This window comes from Bombus vosnesenskii, unplaced genomic scaffold (genome assembly GCF_011952255.1).
Source record: "Bombus vosnesenskii isolate JDL3184/JDL3185 unplaced genomic scaffold, Bvos_JDL3184-5_v1.1 scf7180000016274, whole genome shotgun sequence".
Lineage (NCBI taxonomy): Eukaryota > Metazoa > Arthropoda > Insecta > Hymenoptera > Apidae > Bombus > Bombus vosnesenskii.
This window is the reverse complement of record NW_022884343.1, coordinates 2,276,561-2,298,780: the sequence shown is the minus strand read 5'-3', so window position 1 is coordinate 2,298,780 and position 22,220 is coordinate 2,276,561. Positions and strand designations below refer to the sequence as shown.

General features: G+C 33.7%; 3 protein-coding genes and 1 long non-coding RNA gene across 9 annotated transcripts; 2 read left to right on the top strand and 2 right to left on the bottom strand.

Annotated features, from left to right (window-relative positions):
• Window positions 1-1,714: 1,714 nt before the first annotated feature.
• Window positions 1,715-12,877, bottom strand: LOC117242459 (AN1-type zinc finger protein 5). Of its 5 annotated transcripts, none has more exons than XM_033509144.1 (6): window positions 12,574-12,877; window positions 4,530-4,678; window positions 4,161-4,447; window positions 2,856-3,323; window positions 2,306-2,477; window positions 1,715-2,230 (listed from the first exon to the last, which is right to left on the bottom strand). In XM_033509144.1, exons 4-6 carry the CDS (start codon window positions 3,138-3,140, stop codon window positions 2,082-2,084), a joined length of 606 nt encoding a protein of 201 aa, XP_033365035.1. In that variant the 5' UTR covers window positions 3,141-3,323; window positions 4,161-4,447; window positions 4,530-4,678; window positions 12,574-12,877; the 3' UTR covers window positions 1,715-2,081. The 5 variants fall into 5 exon arrangements, with proteins under 5 accessions (XP_033365035.1, XP_033365037.1, XP_033365038.1 ...); XM_033509146.1 differs by having other exon boundaries at window positions 4,577-4,678; XM_033509147.1 differs by lacking the exon at window positions 4,530-4,678.
• LOC117242461 lies at window positions 4,678-5,348 on the top strand. Its single transcript, XR_004495263.1, has 2 exons — window positions 4,678-4,806; window positions 4,890-5,348. It is a non-coding gene; the product is annotated as an uncharacterized LOC117242461 (long non-coding RNA).
• Window positions 12,878-13,912: 1,035 nt separating the features above from the next.
• LOC117242455 (peregrin) lies at window positions 13,913-18,098 on the top strand. 2 transcript variants are annotated; one of them, XM_033509136.1, is made up of 8 exons: window positions 13,913-14,349; window positions 14,761-15,043; window positions 15,112-15,955; window positions 16,034-16,333; window positions 16,411-16,585; window positions 16,669-17,087; window positions 17,391-17,765; window positions 17,870-18,098. In XM_033509136.1, exons 1-8 carry the CDS (start codon window positions 14,230-14,232, stop codon window positions 18,048-18,050), a joined length of 2,697 nt encoding a protein of 898 aa, XP_033365027.1. In that variant the 5' UTR covers window positions 13,913-14,229; the 3' UTR covers window positions 18,051-18,098. The 2 variants fall into 2 exon arrangements, with proteins under 2 accessions (XP_033365027.1, XP_033365028.1); XM_033509137.1 differs by having other exon boundaries at window positions 14,216-14,496.
• Window positions 18,099-18,298: 200 nt separating this feature from the next.
• LOC117242457 (beta-ureidopropionase) lies at window positions 18,299-21,226 on the bottom strand. Its single transcript, XM_033509140.1, has 5 exons — window positions 20,925-21,226; window positions 19,782-20,032; window positions 19,003-19,391; window positions 18,588-18,905; window positions 18,299-18,507 (listed from the first exon to the last, which is right to left on the bottom strand). The coding sequence occupies exons 1-5, from the start codon at window positions 21,029-21,031 to the stop codon at window positions 18,397-18,399; spliced, it is 1,176 nt and encodes a 391-aa protein (XP_033365031.1). The 5' UTR covers window positions 21,032-21,226; the 3' UTR covers window positions 18,299-18,396.
• Between the last annotated feature and the right edge of the window lie 994 nt (window positions 21,227-22,220).

Here is a 22,220-nt window from a genome sequence, read left to right as displayed (position 1 = left end):
ACACAGTGTGGTGTTTTTTCGTCTTACTCTCTTGCTCTCCCTTTACATTCTCACTCTCGCTCTCACTCTCACTCAATTTCTTCCTTTCTCCCAATTTAGCTATCTTTAAAATCGCAAAAGACCCAGTGTGACGACTATCGAATCTTTTTTCGCACGCTCGAAAGAAGACAACGATACGCGGGAAAAGCAACTCTTTCTGTTTTTGGAAAACTCACGAAGCAACAAGGACAAATTTTTATTCTCCTTGTTCCTTTTCTTTTTTTTTATTTTTATTCTTTTTTTACAACAAATTGCTTCGTGCAACAGTTTTTGTTTTTCAGTTTTTTTTTGTTTGTAGAAGCGACATAAAACTCAACACCTACAGCAACTTCTTTTTTCTCTCTTTCTCAGCTACGACCTAGTCTAAGAATCAAGAGACACGCTGAACAAAAGAACTGAAACGTACGTTTCTTTCGTGTTTTTTCTTCCATTTTTTTAAGATTTCTTCTTCATTTCGTTAAAAAGTATTGCAACACGGAAGAAAATGGTTAAAGTCAGACGGAGAAATTTTTGTTTCTTTCATCGATCGAGTACAACAGGGCCGATAGTCGTCCCTTCGTCGAGGGGCCTCTCGTTCGTTATTATTTTTCCTTTTTTTTTTTTATTTATGTCTGGCTGGCCTTTAAACGTTTCATCGTACAAAGTGTATTTTAGCACCAATATACATACTAGAAATCTTATTTAGAAGACACAAAGAGAAACGAGAAAACCGACTGGACGAGTCACGTGACACAACCTAATTTTTTTTCCTAATCTCGAAATATTATCATTCGGGGAATCAGACGAAGAATCATTACAGAGCTCGCCATTTTGTTCTTTTTTCTTCTTCTCTTTTCAGCGAAGATATTTATTAACGCATGGCGTAAATAATTGATTTGCAATATAGTTTGAAACATATTTAATAAGGAATAATGCTTGGTTATATTCACGTGAAATTGGACATAAACACACAGTACTACTTATACTTCATTGCATTATTTATGAATCAATAGACTAATATACTTAATAATTATTAGACTAATTGTTAACCTAGGATTGTGATCACCCATCAACGTCAGCCACTACCTAAGCAACATTCCCTTTTTTTATTTTTTGGATATTACGAACGAAACAGAAATATAGATTATATACATATAAAATTTGCTTTTTGTTCACTCTTTCTTGCTCACTCGCTCGCTCGCTCTCCCTTTCCCTCTCTCGTTCACAATTCAAAAACCCGGATCCCCGATGAGACGTCTCGGAACAAAACCGACCAAGATCGCACCAAGAATTCGTGTTCTTTTTTTCTCTCTAAAGTTTAATATCTAAAAAAGAAAAAAGAAAAAAAAAGAAAAAAACAAACACTTCCGTACGCGAATTTTGCATTTTCTTTTTTTTTTAAGTAAATTAATAAACATAAGATAAAATAATAATAAGCCGTAGATAATAATAGAGGTAAATAGTAGTAATAAGCTGACAGCGCTCAGCAGTTAGAACCAAAAATATTTTCGATTAGAACTCTGGCTTAAGATGACAATCTGACATGGCACTAGCATCCAAAAATTTTCTCGAAGCACTCGTACACGTGGCACGCACTCTAATTTGTTTCTTTGTTTGTTTCTCCTTTTTACTTTTCGCGTTAGTCTTTCTTATTTATGTTTTTTTCATTCTTCCTTCGGAAAATTTCGTCTATATATCTTTTTTCGGCGTTTCTATATATTATATTTGCATATTGTGTACAAACCAATTTTTGTATTCTTTTAAATTTTCCATTCTCTCTCGTATTTTTCTTCCTCTCTACCGGCACAATAAGCTCGCAACTTTCACTCTTGCTCGTTCTAACACATTTACTACAATTTTCTTTCTCTCCCTCATTCTCTCTCTTTCATACTAATTCCCTGCTACCTTTCGTTCACGATCCTCGCATTCACCCGTCTCGCCCCTCGACGTGCAATCAGCTGCCAGATAATTTATCTCATTTTTTCTCCGTTTTTTTGTTTTATATTCTGCTTTGTTTATATAGTTATATAACCATTTTCCCAACGATCTACGCACTAAATAGTTCAAATTTTTTGCACTTTTTCACCAACAACAACTGGATTGTTGCGCCGAATTTCTTGAGCGCCCATTTCTCTGTAATCGAACTTGCAATCGTGCTTGTCACTGTATCGATGCACAGAGCAGAACAGTCCTCCACAACGGCATTCGAATCCTGTTAAGAGAGACAAATCGAATCGTAAATTGTCCAAAATGAATCAAGAATGTCTTCTAATTGTCGTTAACTTACCCGTCAAACCAACTTTTTTGCGACACACGACGCAACGATTTTTCTTCTTCTTAGATTCTTTGTCAGTCTCTTTGCCATCGAAGCAGTCGTCTGCATCTCCACTACTCACAGATCCTTCTCCTACTGCTCCACTGCTTACACCTACTTCATTTTCTTGATCTTCCCTATTTATCTAAAGCATAATAGAAATAAAGAGTTAGTAATTTACAACTGCTGAATAATTTCCTTCTATCATTTTTCCATAGAATTTTATAAATAGACTGGGGATCTTTATGCAAGTTTATACTTTTATAGAAATAGATAAAGAATTGAATTTTGTAAATGTAATAATATGTACTTCACTTTCGATATTTTACATAATTTTTGTGCACATCTTTGCACCTTTCTGCATACTTATAAATAAATAAATATGCACAGTCTATTTATGACAATTAAAATTAGGTAATAAACCTTAATTCTCCTTTTCTAATCTACATTGTTCTAATTGAAGATAATAAACTAGTTTTATGAAAGTTTAAATACGCATAAATACAATTTGAATAAAACTTACTTCTTTGGAGCTGGGCAGATCTGTCGTTGATTGAGGTATGGTAGGAATGGTAGGTTGGGCTGTAGTTCCTGTAGCTGCAGGACTACCAAAACCGCCTTGCAACGTGCCAGCGTTACCAGAGACGGTCTGTGATGTTGGTACAGTGGCAGCTGACACAGGAGGTTGCTGCTTCTTTTTTAGGTTTTCTTTGTAACAAAGAGAACAAAGGCCATCTGTGGCTGGGGAGCCATAAAATCCACAGCCGCTGCGGCACAGAGCTTGCATGGGATTAGATTCTCGTTCCATTTTCTTTGTTTATCCCAATAAAACCTCAATGATTGAACAAAGTCCTTAGTTTTATCCTATATGCAATCACTCGAAACAATATCGAGCAAGTTGCAGTCAACTAAATGGGAGATAATTAAGCTTCTTTTGCCACAGCTCGCTCTCCAGTTGCTCCTTCACGACCGCGTGTCACCATACATTCACCTACCAAAATGCAGCCTTCTTTAACATCTCTTTGTTTGTCACGATACAATCTATAGTTTAAAATCAGTAAAAAAGAAAGAACTCTAAAACTAAACAATAAACTTTAAAAGAATAAATCTGTTACACAGAATGAAATGAGACAAAGAGTACAATACAAGTGTACAAAATAATTATCACTGCAACCTTTATCTGTCAATGACAAAGCACAAACATTTTAGGAAACTCTTGTACAGGTAACCTGTCCTCAAATGGAATACAAATCACTAGAAATTATTTAATTTAAAAAAAGTGTCAAACGCGATGGGTCTCAATTCAGGTTTAAAAGGACAAGAAAACGGAGCAATCATTGCACCATAATAGACGCATTATATACGAAATACCGTCGACTACATCCGTACTGTCTCAAAGAAACCAGACGCTTGATTTTTCATGTCGAATTTTCACTTGCACACACGCGCGTACACAACGAGGAGTCTATACATAGAATAGAGAGAAGTCGTCAGCAGCAGCAGCAATAACGATATCTTGAGACAAGGGCCGTTCCCTCGTGTAGAACAGTTTCAGTGCTCACGAAAGAAAGAGAGAGGGAGAGAGAATGTGTATGTAATTCCTCCAAGGGCAAATAAAACCAAGAAATCGGACAACGAGAAGCAAACAATTGTCGATGACGAGGAAAAGAGAAGAAAAAAACGGGAGTTAAAAGGAAGAAGAACACAATAATTACAAAGGGGTTGGGAAATTTTCAAATTTGTCATAACCCCTTTTATCCGATTTTTCGTGTTCAACGCAATAAAATCGTATAAAGGCGTGATCGGGGGGAAACGTGATATTACTCACTTTCCAACACGCAGTCGTGTCGCAACCAACGCACAACATGGAGTAAGAATTCGTTCGAGGCATTTAAGTGGGCTCCCCTTGTCTATCCTTGTCGTGTGTTTAAGAGACACGTTAGACGACGTGTAGCAGTTTACCACGACCGATTGGGTCGACCGTCGGTCGAGAAGGCTCTCTTCCCTTCTGAGCCTCTGCTTGATAAATCTCGGCGGCGCAATTCTCGCTTTGGCCACTCTCTCGCGATGCGCGCGTTGGCTTTGTCTCTTAGGAGGCCTCTCTCTCCGCCAAAGCTAAAACGAAATATTACCAAATAGCTCTATCTCGCTTCCTTTCTTTTTCTCTCTCATCGCCAAAGTTAAAACGAAATATTACCAAATAGCTCTTTCTCTCTCACCGCCAAAGCTAAAACGAAATATTACCAAATAGCTCTGTCTCGCTTCCTTTCTTTCCTTTTCTCCGTCTCTCTTTCTCGCTCTTTGTGCGTGCAACTTCGCGCTCGATATTACTTCAATCCGAGGAACCTGCAAGGATGGAGGAGAAACAACGATAACGACGAGCCGAATGTTTTCATGATGGCGATCGTTTGGACGTACGGTCTCTGGGCGGACGTACAACCAACGACAGGCTGCGCACACTTGCCCACGATAAGGTTAGATGTTACTAGTTATTACCCGCGACTTTGTCTGCATAGAACTGGAAAGAACTGATATGAATTTAGCTTCACACTTCTAGATTCACTGTCATTTGCAATAGAAATCAATATAGTAAATAGCAGTCGAGAAATATTTATAAGAAGTAACTGTCAACTGTCGGTCGAGCAAGGCACAACCCTATGGTGGAAATGAAACTGCAGCTTGGGTCGTATTTATGCTCACTGTTCGATTCCCTGAGGAGTAAGCGTAATAAAATATAGCTTGTATTCATTTGGAGGAAATGTACTTTTCAACGGTAAAAGAATTACCCAAATCGGTTGAATGGTTTCTGAGATTATCTCGGAACACATACATACCTACGTACTTTTCTCTTTGTAATATTAACATAGAAGATGGATAAAGCGTAATTTACTCAGGTCTCATTTATTACGGTTTTGTAGCGGGTTTATTCAGTATAGATATAACGGTTCTCGTACAACATAAATTGTACAGCATAGATTATCATTTACTTCTGTAAATAAATAATTTACCTCCAAAAGTAGAATGTGTCTTTCTTTCAACATGTGTAGTTTGGAAGAAATATGAATTGCGAATTTCGTGCTGAGAAAATGGGTTTTATTGAAAAAGAAATGTAAATAAATAGACTATAGATTTTTATATTCATCTTTATATCTTTATCTAAAAGAATGAAATTTAAATAGAAATGTGCTTCATCTACTAAATATCATAAAAACTTTATTTTGATTATCTATGTGCATTGTGTGCATTTTTGTATTTTCGAATTTTTCATAAATGCATAAAGATTCGCAGTCTATAGATAAATAACGAGGTCTTCTTTCTATCTATTAAAAATAAATATCTTTTCTTCATTAGGCACCTTCTACATTTCTTACGTTTATGCTTTTACCTACCATCTCATGAAAAGAGGAATGTTCCATTGAATTTTTTCTTGCCCTTCTTTTATACTGCGTATACATATAAAAAATAACATAAACAGTATGTTTGAAGATTTACGAGACTCTTTAGTTAGAGAATACTTGAATTTCCGCCACTTATTTTCGTCGCTCTTTCTCTCTTTCTTTCTCGAATACATATCGCACGACTCAGTCGGTCTTTTTCTCTGCTTTGCGCATGCGCACTCACGCGATCGTTCTTTCTGCGATAGGTTTTCTAACCTTTTGTAAGTTTTTCTTTCCGTCGAATCAGACTTAACAATGATCATGATTTCTCGTAGATGGATAATTAACATGTAATTTTTGGGAAGTATTGCGATAGTATTCTTGATTACGAGATGTATGATGATGTGTTGTACTGTATTTCTCGAATGAATTTGTAGATGTCGCGGCATGATCTCTCGATGATACCTATGTAATACAATAAAATCAAAACTACATATATATTGTCTGATGTATGCCGACAGATGCGAAATGAAAGGCTAGGATAGAATTTTTTTTCCGTTCTCTTAGTTCGTATAACTTCAAAGATACTTCACCTTTGATTCGTAGAAATTCGTTTAAATTAATTTTTTCATTATTTCTACAGCTTAATAAAGTACTGTGATAAACAATTATTCATTAAATTTAACATTAAAATTATAACAAAGATATAATTAAACTGTAATTAAGATATAAGATTTGCAGCAAAGAAATCCAAATGAAAGATATATACGTGAAGAAATGCATAATATAAAAAATATGTAAAAAATTATGAATTAGTTAGTTTGACCATTCTGATAGCTTTAGTAAATTCCTTTAAAGTAATTATATGTACATATATCTCTGGCGTTTTCACTTTCACTACATAAAAAAAGCTTTCTTTTATATATTATAAAAACAACAGAAATTTACTTCAACATTATATATTTTAATTATAAAATTAAAATATCAATCAAATTAATAATCGAAGAAAAGATGCCGGTGTCATATATTTTGACACAAAGTATTCGACCTGTTGCTCAACCAACTTTAAAACAGAATCTAGAAATATCACGTATATTTCGAGTAAAAAATATTTGATAACTAATAATTAATGTAATTCGTCTGTATCTAGACGAAAATCCACCATAGTGAAAGAGTCGGAACAAGAAATGAACGGTATTTGAATACGCTACTTCTTCGAACACCATGACATCACCACAGTAATTGAAAGCTTATTACTAAAGAAAAACATGCAGTAATCAATAATTGGTATAATTTATCCGTCTTTTAATGAAAATTTATCATTGTGAAAGGATTAAGGCAATGAACGTGATTTAAATCCGTTAGTTTTTCGGAATCAATGACGTCAGTGCAGTAATTGAAAGCCAAATCAAACGTAAAACACGTGTTAGGAAGTGTCACGGAGAAGAAAATATGAATCAGAAAGAATTTCCTATTCTATCTTTGGACGCTAATGAATTTTATTTTCGCGTCTCATTGCATATGATAACCTCGATACATGACTTTGCTTTATTTCAGATAATTAACTTCCTTACGTTCGAAATTATTTGAATATTTCAAAATTTACCGACGGTCGGTAACTTACACTCGATAAATACATAAATTGAAATCTATGTTAAGAATCGTTAACATAGATCATCAAATATATCGGAAAAAATAATTTTTGTCGCATTTAGATGTAATGGTGAGTATAAAATAAATTTCTGAATTCTGAAACGTTACTGGGCTCTAATATTAATGCCTTTAGTTGCAATCGTATAATAAGCATATAACTGTATATCGAAATTAACAATAAAATCTTGTGATGCAAAAATTAGAAGTTGTTGCAATATGAATAAATAGCATTTTTACTGTCACCATTCCTATATGCTAGAAATGTCTAAATATCAATGATTTTCGAACTATCCCAATACTACGGAAAAATGAACAGATAAAAAAGTAACAAGTGCAGTGACATGTATGACATTAAGTTAGGGTTATCAACTATTATTTCTCTTGCAACTAAATCGAATACACGTCTGTGACAAATGTAAACGAAACATTTCATTTCCGTATGCAACATGATAAAAAATGATATAAAAATATGCCGGAATATTCTAGTTCCAATATTTCTAATTTTCTCTGGCGATATTATCAATAAGAATGATTTCTAAACTATTTCAATACTACGGAAAACTGAGCAGATAAAGACAAAAATTACATTTGCAATATGTCATGACATCTTTAATCAGTAAGTGCAATAATATGTATAACATTAGGTTAGGATTATTAACTATTATTTTTTTAAATATAAACGAAATATTTAGTATGCGATATGATAAAAAATAACCTAAGATATGCTTGAATATGCTTTTAGTGTAATATACCTAATTTTTCAAAATTGATTTATACATTTACATAAGTTATGACTAATGATCACTACAAAAATTAACATTTTCTAAAGTCATTATGACGATTGTTTTTTTAAAAAACAACAAATTTGCATAATTATTTCATGTATGTAATTCGCTTTAAGCAACAAAGTTACAAAATTTGTTCGATCGTTATTTATATCGTCATCGACATAAAACACTATTTCCGGTCTAGAGTTTCGACATGACATTTATCGCGCCGACAATGACAGTAACACTCAGTACAGCCAATTAAAGACGCCGTTTTTAATGAAAGTTTCGTTTATAGTTTACACGACCAATAGGAATAGAAACACTTTCGAACGGAAAGTAACTAACTAGTTCGTTACGGAGAAACGCGCGCGAATTTTACATGGCGATTTACCCCAAAAATTACACTCGTCTCTGATTTAAAAATTAGAGGTGTAGATGACTAAAATATACAATTTTGTGCAAAAAATGACGATATACGAAAAAATATACAATAGAAAAACAATATATCTCTTTTTATACGCTTCACAACAAATCATTTAAATTTTCTAGTAATATATAGCGTGATCCATAAGTCAGGTTCTCATTTAAAAGTTGTATAACATTTTTTTATTATATATTTTTACCTTTTTGCTTCAGATTTCTAGTTCTTTTCCTTTTTTTTTCTTTTGGAATTTATAATGGAAAAATTTACAACAGAGCAAGGAGTATAAATCCTCATAAAAAAAAGGAAGAAAAAAGTAAAGTTTGACTACTCTTTGTGACATAACGTCATACCAAATTGTAATCTGGAATTACAATTAATTATGCAATTTACGTTAATGAACAATTCTTTGGTTTTTAGTGCTCCAAAACCTGAAATGTTGAGGTGAAAATAATGTTAGAATAATGGAGCCTTAATTTCGAAAATAAATTTCTATTATTTTTACTCGTTGGTCCGTTGTGCTCTTTTCTACTATAAATTTCAAAAAAAAAAAAAAAAAAAAGAAAAAAAAACAAAATTTAAAGACCTGAAACAAAGATTTAGAAATATGTAATAAAAAAGTTACACAATTTTTTAATGGGGAAGTGACTCATGGACTACACGTACTATTGTAAATCAATAAAATTTCTATGAAAAATGATGAGTTGTTTATGGTGACTACTGTGGTCGTCCTAGTATTAAATACATATATGACACATTTCTTGATAACGTGTTTCTGTTGTCCGTTTTACTTATCTAGGGTTCACTTTTGTTTGGCACAAATACGTTTGCGTCGCTCAGAAGCTAATACAATGAAAATTACTAATCATGAGTCGCTCAAAAACAAATCGCTGATTTACACAAAGATTTAGTTTCCATTCGTTTGCATGGGCACGGTTGTTTAACAATTCTAATTGAATAAATATATTTACATAATATATGCATAGAAAATTTTTTTGATACGAAGTTGCGCAATTTTATGTACTAAGAATTACAATCGATTACAATTATACCGACTTTGAATAGAATATTGTATTAAATTTAATTGATTTTTGCATATTAAAAAAATAAGACGAATTGAGTAATTTCTCGTTGATTTCCAAATATAGACATAAAGTTTTATATGAGGTATGAATTTTGTATCTGATCTTGACTTTTGTCTTGAGAAAACGATTGGAATTGATAGTGAAACAGAAACTAGAAAATTTGAAACGGAACTTAAATCTAACAAATATTAACCAAAAAGAAAAATATATGTATACGTATAGTTTCTTTTCTAGTAACATTTAAGTAATAAATATAATAAAGTAGTATTTTTAATTTTATATATGTATACTCTAATTATTATAAATAACTATAAGACAAATACAAACATATACCAATTGACACAAATATATACGATTTGTGTTGATTTCTCATATGTAAGTTTCTTAATTTGTCGAATATAGCGTTTTCAAAAAATCTAATGCAAAAAATTACAAAAAATTGTTTTATCAAAATGTCATTTGAATAGCGCCAAAAAATATGCGCAAAAATTTTAATCTTGCAATATACAACAAAGGGAGGAGATGAATAAAGACGATCTAAAATTGTGCTTGCAACTTTATTTTAGTTGTCAGTCGCCTATACTCTTCTCTCATTGTTCTTACGAAATTCGACTGTACAGTCCAATGACACGTGGTATGAATATCTTCCAAAGTACGACGTATGTATATGGTCGACGATGATTTGAATCGCATCCGTTGAGGTTGAGAACGATAAATGACTGACTCATCTTCCGTTGAAAACGGAGTTTTACGAAAAAAGAACATCTTTGTAATTCATTAACATGAAAATTCATTGAGGAAAAAAATTTCTAGTAGTTGATGGATCCATGAAGATCTGATTGGCGCGCGCGCTTACGCGCACGCTTACCGACAATCGACAGTGAAATTCCTCGAAGGCATTATCACACGCGATATTATTCTGCTTGTAAATCTACATGCAGCCATTTTACGGTATCAGTCATGTAGCGGAAGAAAGCGAGGTGTGGCTCGGGTGAGGTTAATCTACACCGACACACAGCATCAACCTGCTAATCACTTCAATCGTACTACTCGATATACCTAACAAAACTTGGTTTTATTGAGGTCAGGAACTTCTTGCATCATTCAACCAATATTGTTGGTAAAATTTTATAAGTCACGAGTCACTGTCAAATTCTCTTGCATAATAGTAGCAAAATAAAATTGATTTACTTATTTTACCTTATATTATCTTTAGAATTGTAAGTTTCTATCCTGTAATAAAATCGATAATTTTTTAAAAGAAAGGAAAATTTTTTAACCCACGAGTCATCTGATTAACTTTTTTGATTGATAAAATTATAAAATTGTGAAAATAAAGATTCTAACCTAAAACTTGTCACATGTTGCTAACTCATTGTGAAAAAGAACCTTCCATTATCCTATTCCACGTAAAACTACAAAAATGAAAATTCTAATCTACAACAAAATTGATAATACAATTTTTTATAATAAAAGGAAATTATGAGACTCACATGTCACCTGATTACCCATTTGTCTGAGAAAATTATAAATTTGAAAAAATAGAGTTTCGAAGCTAAAACTTGTAACACGTTGATAAATTATCATGAAAAAGGTTTTTCATTATCTAATTCCACGTAAAATTGTATAAATAAAATTCATAAAAATAATCTACAATTTGTAAACATGTCAATTCACTAACATGATTAGTTGGTAAATTATCATACAAAAGGACTCAGGATTACAGTACGTTAATTTCAGATCGTTAGCGAATAACGCGGTCGCTATAGCTTGAAAATTCGAAGAGAATTAGCAACCGATGAAATCGTACACTTTTTGTCCTCACTCCTCATCGCTGCCATTGCCTGTCGTGGACGCTCGATTTTATAACCTCGTCAATGCTATCTACAGATTCTTTCTTACACGAGAATTACGATTTATGACTACGATCACTATTCTGCGTACCAAGATATTGAATATATCATATCAAACTATTGCAAATACGAGATACATCTAAACACAGCTAAGGTTGCTCAACAATTCCTCGAGATAGCGACAAGTTATGGAAATAAGCCTAAACTTCATATAACGAACACGCATGATGAAAGTTTTCGGATAATTTCGACGACCATTGACGGATAAGAGCTACAAAAAACTCAATCACAATATTCTAACGAATTTCAAGCGTTTCATACAGGAGAAGGGGGTCATAACCTCAAAACAATGTCTGAACTTATAACCTATAAGAAATTGTCTAAGAATAAATGTCAGGCTTAAAGTTATTAAAAAACCTATTTGAAAATTCGATTTGTAGGACATTTGTACTGATCCCTAGAATATTGTGTAACTAAATTAACTAAGAAAGAATAGAATAGAACGAGGATCACTAGTTTCCAAGGAACGCATGAAGGGCTAAAGAGGGGATTTAAGACCAGTGCGGATGTGGGTGCACGAAAAGGGGTATGAACATCCAGAGGAGGAGAACAGAAGGAGAATAAATGCATAAGTGTGGATTTGCGCTTGAATCGTATCGGCGCTGCCGTCGTGCAGACACACGGCCACACGCATGCATGTACGCACGCAAGCACGCAGTCAAAGAGCACGAAGAAACGGAACGGACATTAGAGACATGGCTTCTATCCTTGAGAAGTACGCACTTAGTAAGCAATTGCGTCGTTTCCTTTGTCCCATACAATACACGTATTCCACATCGCGTCAGACATCTTTTTATTAAGAGAAACGCCAGAGAGACAGGGGGATCAAGAGAAGGGTACAAAAGCGAGAGGGAATGGGACAAACCAAAATCAGGCTAGATCTCACCAACTGGTTATTATGAAAAAAAAAAAGGAAGAAACGTTAGCGTTAAATGAAACGTATGGTTATACGGACGTATTTCAAGGGGATTTGATAAAAATAGTCGGCGTTGATGACCAAGTAGCGCGATTGCGACACTTACCAAGAGCTGTTGCGGTGTAGCAGGGCGCAATATGTCAGCTGACTTGACGTGTGACCGATCGTAATCCCGCATCAGTATCCGACATAATTCTCAGCGGAGCATTAGGTCCCCTCGGTTGCGAATCCAGTTAGTCCCCAAATTGATACTCAGCGCGGCCGCACTCTCACAAAACACAAATATCGGTTATCTAGTAAACTAGTCCTTACACCAAACTTTCGACTACGACGATAGACGAACCAAAGCTGCGGGCACGGGAACAAATACTGCCAATGACTGGTGTAAAGTTAGATCTCTTACCCTCCCCCAATCTGTACACTAAATAGTCAGAACCAGAGTCGACAAACTCAAATCGGCGACCGAGTTGAGTTCTGTTTTATAAGTGCTTCTTTTGCCGCCAGGTGGCCTCATTCGCGCGTCGCGCATTGGAAGCCGTCTTTACATTACATATCTGGTGGGCGGGGAAAAAAATTTAACTCAAATTTTCGTCAAAAGAGGATAAATACGCTTATATACTCTATGAATATTATAAGTACTTCTCTACACGTACTCGTATATATCTTATTTTGTATAATTTATTGTACTAAAGCGCTCTTGTATTATTTTATCATATTATTGCACTATATGAAGTTTTGTGTTGTATAATATTGTATATATTGTATATTATATATTATTATTATATATTTTGTATCTTATTGTGTTATACATATAGTATATAAATTGCATACTTTTCTAAGAGATAAAATATGGTAAGATGTAATATATAGTAAACGGCTTATAATTCCATAAGTGAAGCAATAAAAAATCTATCTATCTATTTATCTATCTATCTATCATAAACGCTTATAATTCTGACTTATACTCTTTTGCTCGTCCATCAAAAAAATTATATTTTTTTGCTATATTAAAGAAAACTTGCGTTTTGGGTCCCATATAACACGAGATTCATATCAAATTAAATTTATAATTCGTCATATATCCTGATTAAATAAAGTTATTACATTTTTCCGTGTTAAAAGAACAATACGAAAAGCTTCATAAATTAGTAGCATTCTTTTACAATAAAAATTAGTGAAGGAAAATAATTTTCCATTTCTTAGTTGCGAGGTTATGTTGCATGCCCGAATTATTTGTTCATAATGGTGAGTTTTCATTACTGTCAGCAGTGTCATAGATCACGGACATTAAATCTACTGTAAATTACCAAGTTTAAGCTTAATTTAATTAATTAATTGAAATATATATGTATGGAAATAAATCTATATTTTATAAGAAGGAAAGGAAATCTATGAGTTTAATCACCTGTATTTTTGAAAACGGTGCTTTATGATTAGCACGCGATGCAAAGTACTTTCATTGCATTAACAAGTCAGTGCACATTACGTTTGCCGCTCAAATTGGTTAGATTACCTGTTCAAACGTTTGGGAGCGTTTCTTTTTCCCCTCAAATGCAAGTTAATGCAATAACTATATCTCGGACCTTTATGAGGGATGCATTAGTCCATGCAGTTTTAGTATACGATACCGGAGCGAATTCATAGCAGAAATGCTCTGAAAAACAGAAAACATATGTAAGAGAAGGATTTTAAACCGAAAGTGCGGATAATATAACCACGTTAATTATCGTTTACAATACACTGCGCGAGATCGTGAAAGAAGATGAACACTCCACAGTCGAACAAAAAAAAAGGCAGAAGTAGAATCGGTGTTAGTAACGATAGTACTAGCCCCGCGAACAACGAAACGCTCAGCACCCAAGAAACATCGAAATTTGTTTTGGTATGTAAATTGTTCCGGTGAATGCGAAAGAATTGCGTGAAAGTTATGAATTCATAGACTGTACATATTCATTCATTTTTGAGAAATTTGAGATTCCAAAAATCTACATAATGCAAATAACGTATAAAAGCATATAAAATACCTAAAGTAAATTTCTTTAGCCACGTTCATAAAAATATAAAATTGCATAAACATTCGTAGTCTGTTAATTAATATCGTAGAAACTTTTAAAAGTACACATGAACTGTAAAATAGTATCTCTTTTCATTTGTATTGCATTACAATATATTTTTATTTATGTTACTTATTGCTGTATATTTATTTTGTAATAGATTATATACTGAACTTAAATTAATTCATAAATATTTTCACTAGGAATTAAATAATTTTGTAACATTATTTACTTTTAAGGTGAATCCTATTGGTGAAGATACAAATAAAACATTCAAAATTGGAATTACTGATTCAGTACCTATTATTTCCTTGGAAGGGAATAGTTCTGATGAGAAAAATACGATTCAGAAAGGTCATGCTATACCGTTAGACAAAGACAAGGAAGAAAAGAATATTCTTAGCAATTTACCTGTAGCTATGGTAAAAGAGATTGATGGGTATGAACAACAGCTAGGTGAAGCAGAACCACTTCCAAATTCATATATCAGATTTATGGAACGCAGTGGGGAAGAACTTGATGGTAATTCATTTCAAATATACTTATACTTTTCAAGTGACAATTCACTTAAATATGTTCCTCTTTTGCAGGAGAAGTAGAGTATGATTTAGATGAAGAAGATACTGCATGGTTGTCTACAGTAAATGAAAGGCGATTAGCTTCGGGACTCAGTCCACCTTTGGAGCCTGATACATTTGAATTATTGATGGACAGATTGGAGAAAGAATCATACTTTCAACAACAAAGTAATGGTGGTGGAGGAGTTGCAGCTGATGAAGATGCAGTCTGCTGTATTTGCATGGATGGAGAATGTCAGAACAGTAATGCCATACTATTTTGTGACATGTGCAATCTAGCTGTTCATCAGGATTGTTATGGTGTACCATATATTCCTGAAGGACAGTGGTTGTGCAGAAGATGTTTGCAAAGTCCTTCACGAGCAGTTGATTGTGTTTTGTGCCCAAATAGGGGTGGTGCTTTTAAACAAACTGACCGCCCAGCTACGTGGGCTCATGTTGTATGTGCTTTGTGGATACCGGAAGTAAGATTCGCTAATACAGTGTTTCTGGAGCCTATTGATAGTATAGAAAGTATACCTGCTGCACGTTGGAGACTTACATGCTGTGTATGCAAACGTAGAGGATCTGGTGCTTGTATTCAGTGCCACAAAAGTAACTGTTATGCTGCATTTCATGTAACATGTGCGCAACAAGCTGGTTTATGTATGCGTATGAGGACAGTGCAACCTGCAAATGGGGAACCAATGTTAGTTCAAAAAACTGCTTATTGTGAAGCTCATACACCATCTGATTATCAACCTTCCACCAATCCTGCTGATGCTAGAAGAAGGGCAATTGCGAATAAGAAGAGTTCTTCTGCTCCAGTTATTTCTATTCCAACCATACCACCAGAACGTATTAAGGAAATTGCTAGGTAAAAAACATAAAATTGTTTTAACACATGAGCCAAAGTATATAAAGAACTTTTTTAATGATTTATGATGTTAATTAGCTTAGCTGAAGGGTTGCCTAAACGAAGCCAACTGATACAGCGTCTTATAGCATACTGGACTCTGAAACGCCAATACAGAAATGGTGTTCCTCTTCTTAGGAGACTTCAGAGTTCACATCCTCAATCCAGACCACCACCACTTGGAGAGAATTCTTCACCCCCACCAGATAGTGAATTACGTGGTGAATTGTATCGTCAATTAAAGTATTGGCAATGTTTACGTCAGGATCTCGAGCGAGCCCGATTACTTTGTGAATTAGTACGAAAACGTGAGAAGTTGAAGAAAGAACTATTCAAAGTGTAAGATTTCACTGAAAAGAAACTCAATTATCAAGAGCTATATAATAAATATTCAAACATTTCATTTTATTCTGTAGAAAAGAAAAATGTTTGTGGTTCGAATTATGTCCACTGGAAAGTATTCTATGCTCCTTACTAGAAGCAATCAAAATGAAAGATGTAAACGACGTGTTTGGACAACCAGTAAACACTAAAGAAGTCCCAGATTATTTGGAAATTGTATCTCATCCTATGGATTTTTCTACCATGCAGGTAATTCATCTTATTTCAAATTATTTAAAGAAAAAATTCATGTTACATGTTACATATACAAATTATAATCATTATTTTACTAGATCAAAATAGAAAGACAAGAATACGACACAATTGGAGCTTTTGAAGCAGATTTTAATCTGATGGTCAGTAACTGCTTGGCCTACAACCGTAAAGATACCATGTTTTATCGAGCTGGAATAAAAATGAAGGAACAAGGCGGCGCTCTCATAGATCAAGCTCGCAAAGAATATCCTGAATTGGACCCTGTAAATGAAAACGAGCAGACAGCATCCAAATCTAGAAAAAGAGACCGTGCTAACAGAAGTCGTGGAGAAACTGAGTTACAATCCGGAGAGAAAGAAATAGGAGGAGGAGGAGTTAATAGAAGAACAGCAGTTCTCTTCACTCGCAAAGCAAGAGCGAGAGCCAGTAGAAGTAATCAAATGTTCGTCTTGGAGGATGATAAGAAGAAACAGAGTGACAGTTTTAAAGAGTACAGGTGCACATTGTTCCCTTTTAACTTTATTGTTCTCGGATCCATATGAAATGAGTGTTATATTTCAGTAAATATTAATCAAATATAGACTGCTTTTGAATATTTGGTTCTAATATTTAATATAATATTATTACCGCTTGTGTATTCCACACATTTGATGCATAAGGTATTCTGAAAAAAAAGGATATCTGAAGAAATAGAAGCGTGGAAAAGTAAAGAGAAAAACAGAATTAACCATTATACGTTTGTATTTCAATAAAATATTGAGTACATTATCGATGTACAATATGAAATTAATGTTTGCAGAAGTAGAACAATGGATAGCGACGTGGGAGAAGGTGAAAGTCAATCTTCGAGTTGCAGCAGTTGTTCAACGAGCAGGTCCACTACTCCTGATTTAGAAGAAGAAAAACAGAGGCAGCAAGAAGCGAACGAAGCAAAAAAAGAGCTGGAAAGCAAGCAAGGTGCAGTGAGCAATGGTCTGGAGGCTCTCCAACTTGTATGGGCCAAGTGTCGCGGATATCCCTGGTATCCGGCTCTTATAATAGATCCTAATACACCCAGAGGCACCGTGCATAAAGGTGTACCAATACCAGCACCGCCTGATGATGTATTAGCACTCGCCGTCAATTACAAAGAACCAGTATTTCTCGTTCTCTTCTTTGATACCAAAAGAACATGGTAATTTTATTTCTCTATAGAGTGCAATTATATTCTTTGTTTTCCTGTTGTCCTATCGATTTGGTTATTTTGTGTATATATGTAATTATATATAATCATTGCAGGCAATGGTTACCAGGGGAAAAGTTGGAGAAGCTCGGAGTGTCTCAAGAACTAGATGAAGCAAAATTAATCGAGTCTCGAAAACCTGCGGATAGAAAAGCCGTGAAGAAAGCGTATCAGGAGGCGCTCCATTACCGTAAACAAACGCACAACACAACGTTGAACACCGGTTCGGTCAGTTAATCTCGTGAATTCTGATAAGATATTATTTATAACTATAAGGTAGTTCTTTTTAAGAATTTGTAAGTATGTAAAAAGAATTTTAACATACATGTGTAACTTATGGTAACTTATCTTTAAGTCATACCTTTTCCAGAATTCTATTTATATTTTTAAACAATGACTGAGATGAAATAAAAAAAAACATTGTTTGTATAAAATCTTGCCTGATTGAAGGCAAGATTGCCTATTTGTCTAGATACATATATATTTTTTTATAATCTCTTCTTGATTTATACATATAATCAGTAAAAATAAGAAATTTGTAAAAATAAGCATCTGCGACTTGCAGCATTTTATGTTTCACTTATTAATTTTTGTTGTCTTTTTCCTGCTGTTTCACATTTTTCTGTTGTGGTTTCAAGTTTTTTTCCACATACTCGTTCAGTTCTTTGGCGTACAAGTCCAATCTTTGTGTCATCTAGAAAGAAAAAAACATAGGAAGAGTAAGAGTCATAAAAGAAAAACAGAAGATCACGAATATCTAAGGTTTTAGCTTACTCTCAAACACCAAAAATCTTTCATCTGACGACACAAGTTTAGGTCTAGTTCAGAGACGAGAAGACCATCTTTACAACGACTTAAGCCTGGTGTTCTAGTTCCATCAGGAGCAGTGATGTAGCTGGACCCATAAAAGTGACCAAAATCATGGTGCGCAGGAGCTCCATCGCCAGACGTAAATTCATTGGGGAACATTTCAGTTCCAACGCGATTAATAGCACAGGTGTAGTAACTGTTTGCTATGGCTGCACATCTCGCTTCGATGGACCATAATGGTTCAGATGTATGGCTGGTTGTTGCTGATGGGTTGAACACAATCTAGGAACAGATATTTTATAATAAATTTTTAGAAATTTTATCAATATAAATGATTTGTGATATTCGTAAAAAATATATAATTAAAGATAAATTTTACCTCAGCTCCATGCAATCCGTACATCATCCAGTTCTGGGGATGATGTCTACCATAACAAATGTTAACAGCTATACGTCCAAAACATGTTTCGAAGACAGGATGTCCTGTATTTCCTTCCATGTAATAAGTAGACTCGTTGAAATCTCCTACGCGAGGAATATGATTCTTCCTCACCTTTCCAATCACCTTTCCATCATTATTAATTATTACAGAAGTGTTCCACAGAGTGTCGCCATTTGCAGAGTCTCTCTCAAGAATTGGAGAAATGATAACCATTCCATGCCGTTGAGCAAGTTCACTCATGAATATTATGGTTGATCCATTCTCAGCATCTTCAGCCAGTTCACACCAGGGATATTTCTCTCTGGTGCAGAAGGCAAATGGCATAGCTGTAACATAAATGAATAGGTTTCCGTTTTAGATAAATGGTTTCTAAAATAAACAATGAAAAGAATGGACAATTATTTCGAATAAGATGATTATAAACTGTAATTTTTTTTGGAAAGAATGGAAGTTCTTTGAAGAAGGTTCCCCTATTCTTATCTAATCTTGTAGAATTACATTAAGATTAGTATTATATAATCTTATTTGGAAATATAGAAGTGTATGCAAGATTATCATCAAAACAAGCAAATATTTGAATAGCTAGAATGATAACACTCTCAGTCCGCAAAATTCCAAGTTCGTAGCTTTTAAGACAAGTAGTACATGATTTTTTAATATACATAAATTCCATTGATATGTATCTTTTTAAGCACTATATAGATTTTCAGACATACCCCAAGCCTCTTGGAGGCAGAGTATGTTCACACCGCAGGCTGCAGCGTAGTCGACATATTTTTGGATTTTCATATGCAGAGCGTTTCTTTGTTTCTGCAAAGGTTCTGTCGTTGGTAGCACTATGGAATGCTGAATCAAACCAACTCGGACGAGACGTGGAGGACGCAATTGCTCCGTCACACTGCCGCCCACAATGTATCCTTGGATGTCGAGATCTTCACTTCCGTTCCATTGAGGAAGATTTAGCGACCTTCAATACATTAGAAAGAAAATTAGTTACTAATAACATGATACTATGGTAAACTGTAACTGTTATCTAAATATAGAAGGAATCATATACAGAATGTACTAATAACTAGATGCTTCTACGTACAAAAATGTCAAGAATATAGAATAATATAATTATATATTCTTATTTTCAATATAATTATAAATATATAGGTATATAATCTTTCTTATTAAAAATATTAATTTTATCATTTTCTTAAGTTTGAAATACATAATGTAGGATAAGAATATGAGTCATTCAAAAGACACACTGGTCGAACTCCATAAATCTAAAATAAATATAACGATAAGAAATAACAAAGATATTTCTGATGAGACACCCTGTGTACAGTTCAGTTTTCCACCAAATCTAGCCAGCGCCAAAATTTATCCAGTACATGAAACATCTATGCGCAAAAGGCCAATTTCTTTATTCGCGCAAAATCGCGTGAAATCTAAAAATATTTCACACCAAATTATTCTAAGATACATTGACATCGGGTACAACGTACTCAAAACGTTTGGAGAGTATCAAAAGCTATTTTCGTATATTAAAATTCAGTTCAAAAACATCTGTTAAGAAAAAAGAACAAATTGAAGATTGATACCGTTGACTGCCACGCGCGGTTTCTGTATTTTGCCGTGGAGGCGCAATAGATTGAAACATACTATACTATAACATTGAATTTTTGCAAAATGTTACATCTGCGCACTTTTCCTCTGACAGTTTTATCTAAGTAATTCACATTGTTAAATATTTTTTAGTCCATAAAGTTTATTTTATTTTAATAACCCTACAAAATTTAGTAACAGTGGTCACCGATGACCACCGTGGCAGTCAATGTGTTAAGTATATAAATAGGAATAAATCTTACTGCAACTCGCGGCCATATAAAAGGCGCTTAACTTCAGCCAGCTCCTTCTCTGGTAGATGTGCCTCCAAAATCTCTTCGAGAGTTTGATCAAACTTTGAATTACTCATTTTGCTGTGAGAAATTCTCAAACGTCGTTGTTACCCGATTCTGCTTGTAACCGTGCTCCGTCACTGACTCCAGACGATTGTGAGAGGACGCAGAGTTAACGCGTGATATATATCGATGATATGTGCAAACATGTGTTAACATACTCGTTAATCTTTATCAATGAATGCTTTTTCACTAGCTTAATTAATTATCATACCAGCCATAAATTTTTTCGAAACTCTATCGTACCTGGTTGAAAGGAACAGATGACCTTACTGTTTTCATTGACTTCGTATTACTGTGTTTGATTAAATATAACATTTTTTTCCAGGGGCTAATCTCTATAATAATAATTAATAATTAATCATTTTCAGTTTTGTTGATAGGTATTTATTCATTTATAATTATAAGTAAAGAATCAACGTAGATCATTTATTTATAGATACGTTTTATTTTCTATCATACAATTTCTATTTTGAAAATAAACACTGAAAATCGAAGACTCAAGATATCGTGTTTTTAGTTATTTTTTAACAAATTTTCATAATTTTTATTCTTATTTTTAATTTTGTTTAAATATTGATATAGCTCCTATTTATTTCGAATAAAAAATGTAGTCATTATATAAACCCCATAACTTCATAATTTCATGATCTGTATAAAAACGTAGAACTTTTGTAGAAAATATTTCTAAAAATAATTACATTGTTACTTGTTCCAATCTTTAGAATTCCATTTTCAACGAGATGTTCCCGTATCTGTAAAATAAGAAAATGAAAAATTGTATAAACGAGCCAAAAATTTTCCATTAAAGTTAACAAAATGCAGTATTTTTTTCAAGTAATCGTGCATGTTAAATGTTACTGATAGGGTGCAGTCAGGTTATCTGGAGGTTTACTCTCTCTCTTTCTTTCTCTCTCTCTCTCTCTCTCTCGTTGTTTATAATCCACTGTATCGTGAAACAATAAATTTAAACGCTTCATATTCAAATATTATCAAAATAAATGTATCGCTTGTTTTTGCTCAAGCAGAATATATTACACAGATTATTACACAACAAAAAATATTTTTCTGTTACTATTACTACAATAAGGTTCGTTAATTAAAGTTGTATCTCGTTCTTATATGTCTTTTTTTATTTAAGTTTAGATTATTATCAGTAAACCTATGAAAATATAGTTTTACATAACAAAAATACATTCGATATAA

Excerpts from the sequence above, each read along its gene's own strand:
- LOC117242455 (XM_033509136.1), top strand. The coding sequence starts at position 14,230 with ATGAACACTCCACAGTCGAACAAAAAAAAAGGCAGAAGTAGAATCGGT. Across the intron at positions 15,956-16,033 it reads CGTATTAAGGAAATTGCTAG|CTTAGCTGAAGGGTTGCCTA; the intron begins GTAAAAAACATA and ends GATGTTAATTAG. Across the intron at positions 16,586-16,668 it reads TGGATTTTTCTACCATGCAG|ATCAAAATAGAAAGACAAGA; the intron begins GTAATTCATCTT and ends TTATTTTACTAG.
- LOC117242459 (XM_033509144.1), bottom strand. The coding sequence starts at position 3,140 with ATGGAACGAGAATCTAATCCCATGCAAGCTCTGTGCCGCAGCGGCTGT. Across the intron at positions 2,478-2,855 it reads ATCTGCCCAGCTCCAAAGAA|ATAAATAGGGAAGATCAAGA; the intron begins GTAAGTTTTATT and ends ATTATGCTTTAG. Across the intron at positions 2,231-2,305 it reads CAAAAAAGTTGGTTTGACGG|GATTCGAATGCCGTTGTGGA; the intron begins GTAAGTTAACGA and ends CTCTCTTAACAG.
- LOC117242457 (XM_033509140.1), bottom strand. The coding sequence starts at position 21,031 with ATGAGTAATTCAAAGTTTGATCAAACTCTCGAAGAGATTTTGGAGGCA. Across the intron at positions 18,906-19,002 it reads ACGGATTGCATGGAGCTGAG|ATTGTGTTCAACCCATCAGC; the intron begins GTAAAATTTATC and ends ATCTGTTCCTAG. Across the intron at positions 18,508-18,587 it reads AAGATTTTTGGTGTTTGAGA|ATGACACAAAGATTGGACTT; the intron begins GTAAGCTAAAAC and ends TTTTCTTTCTAG.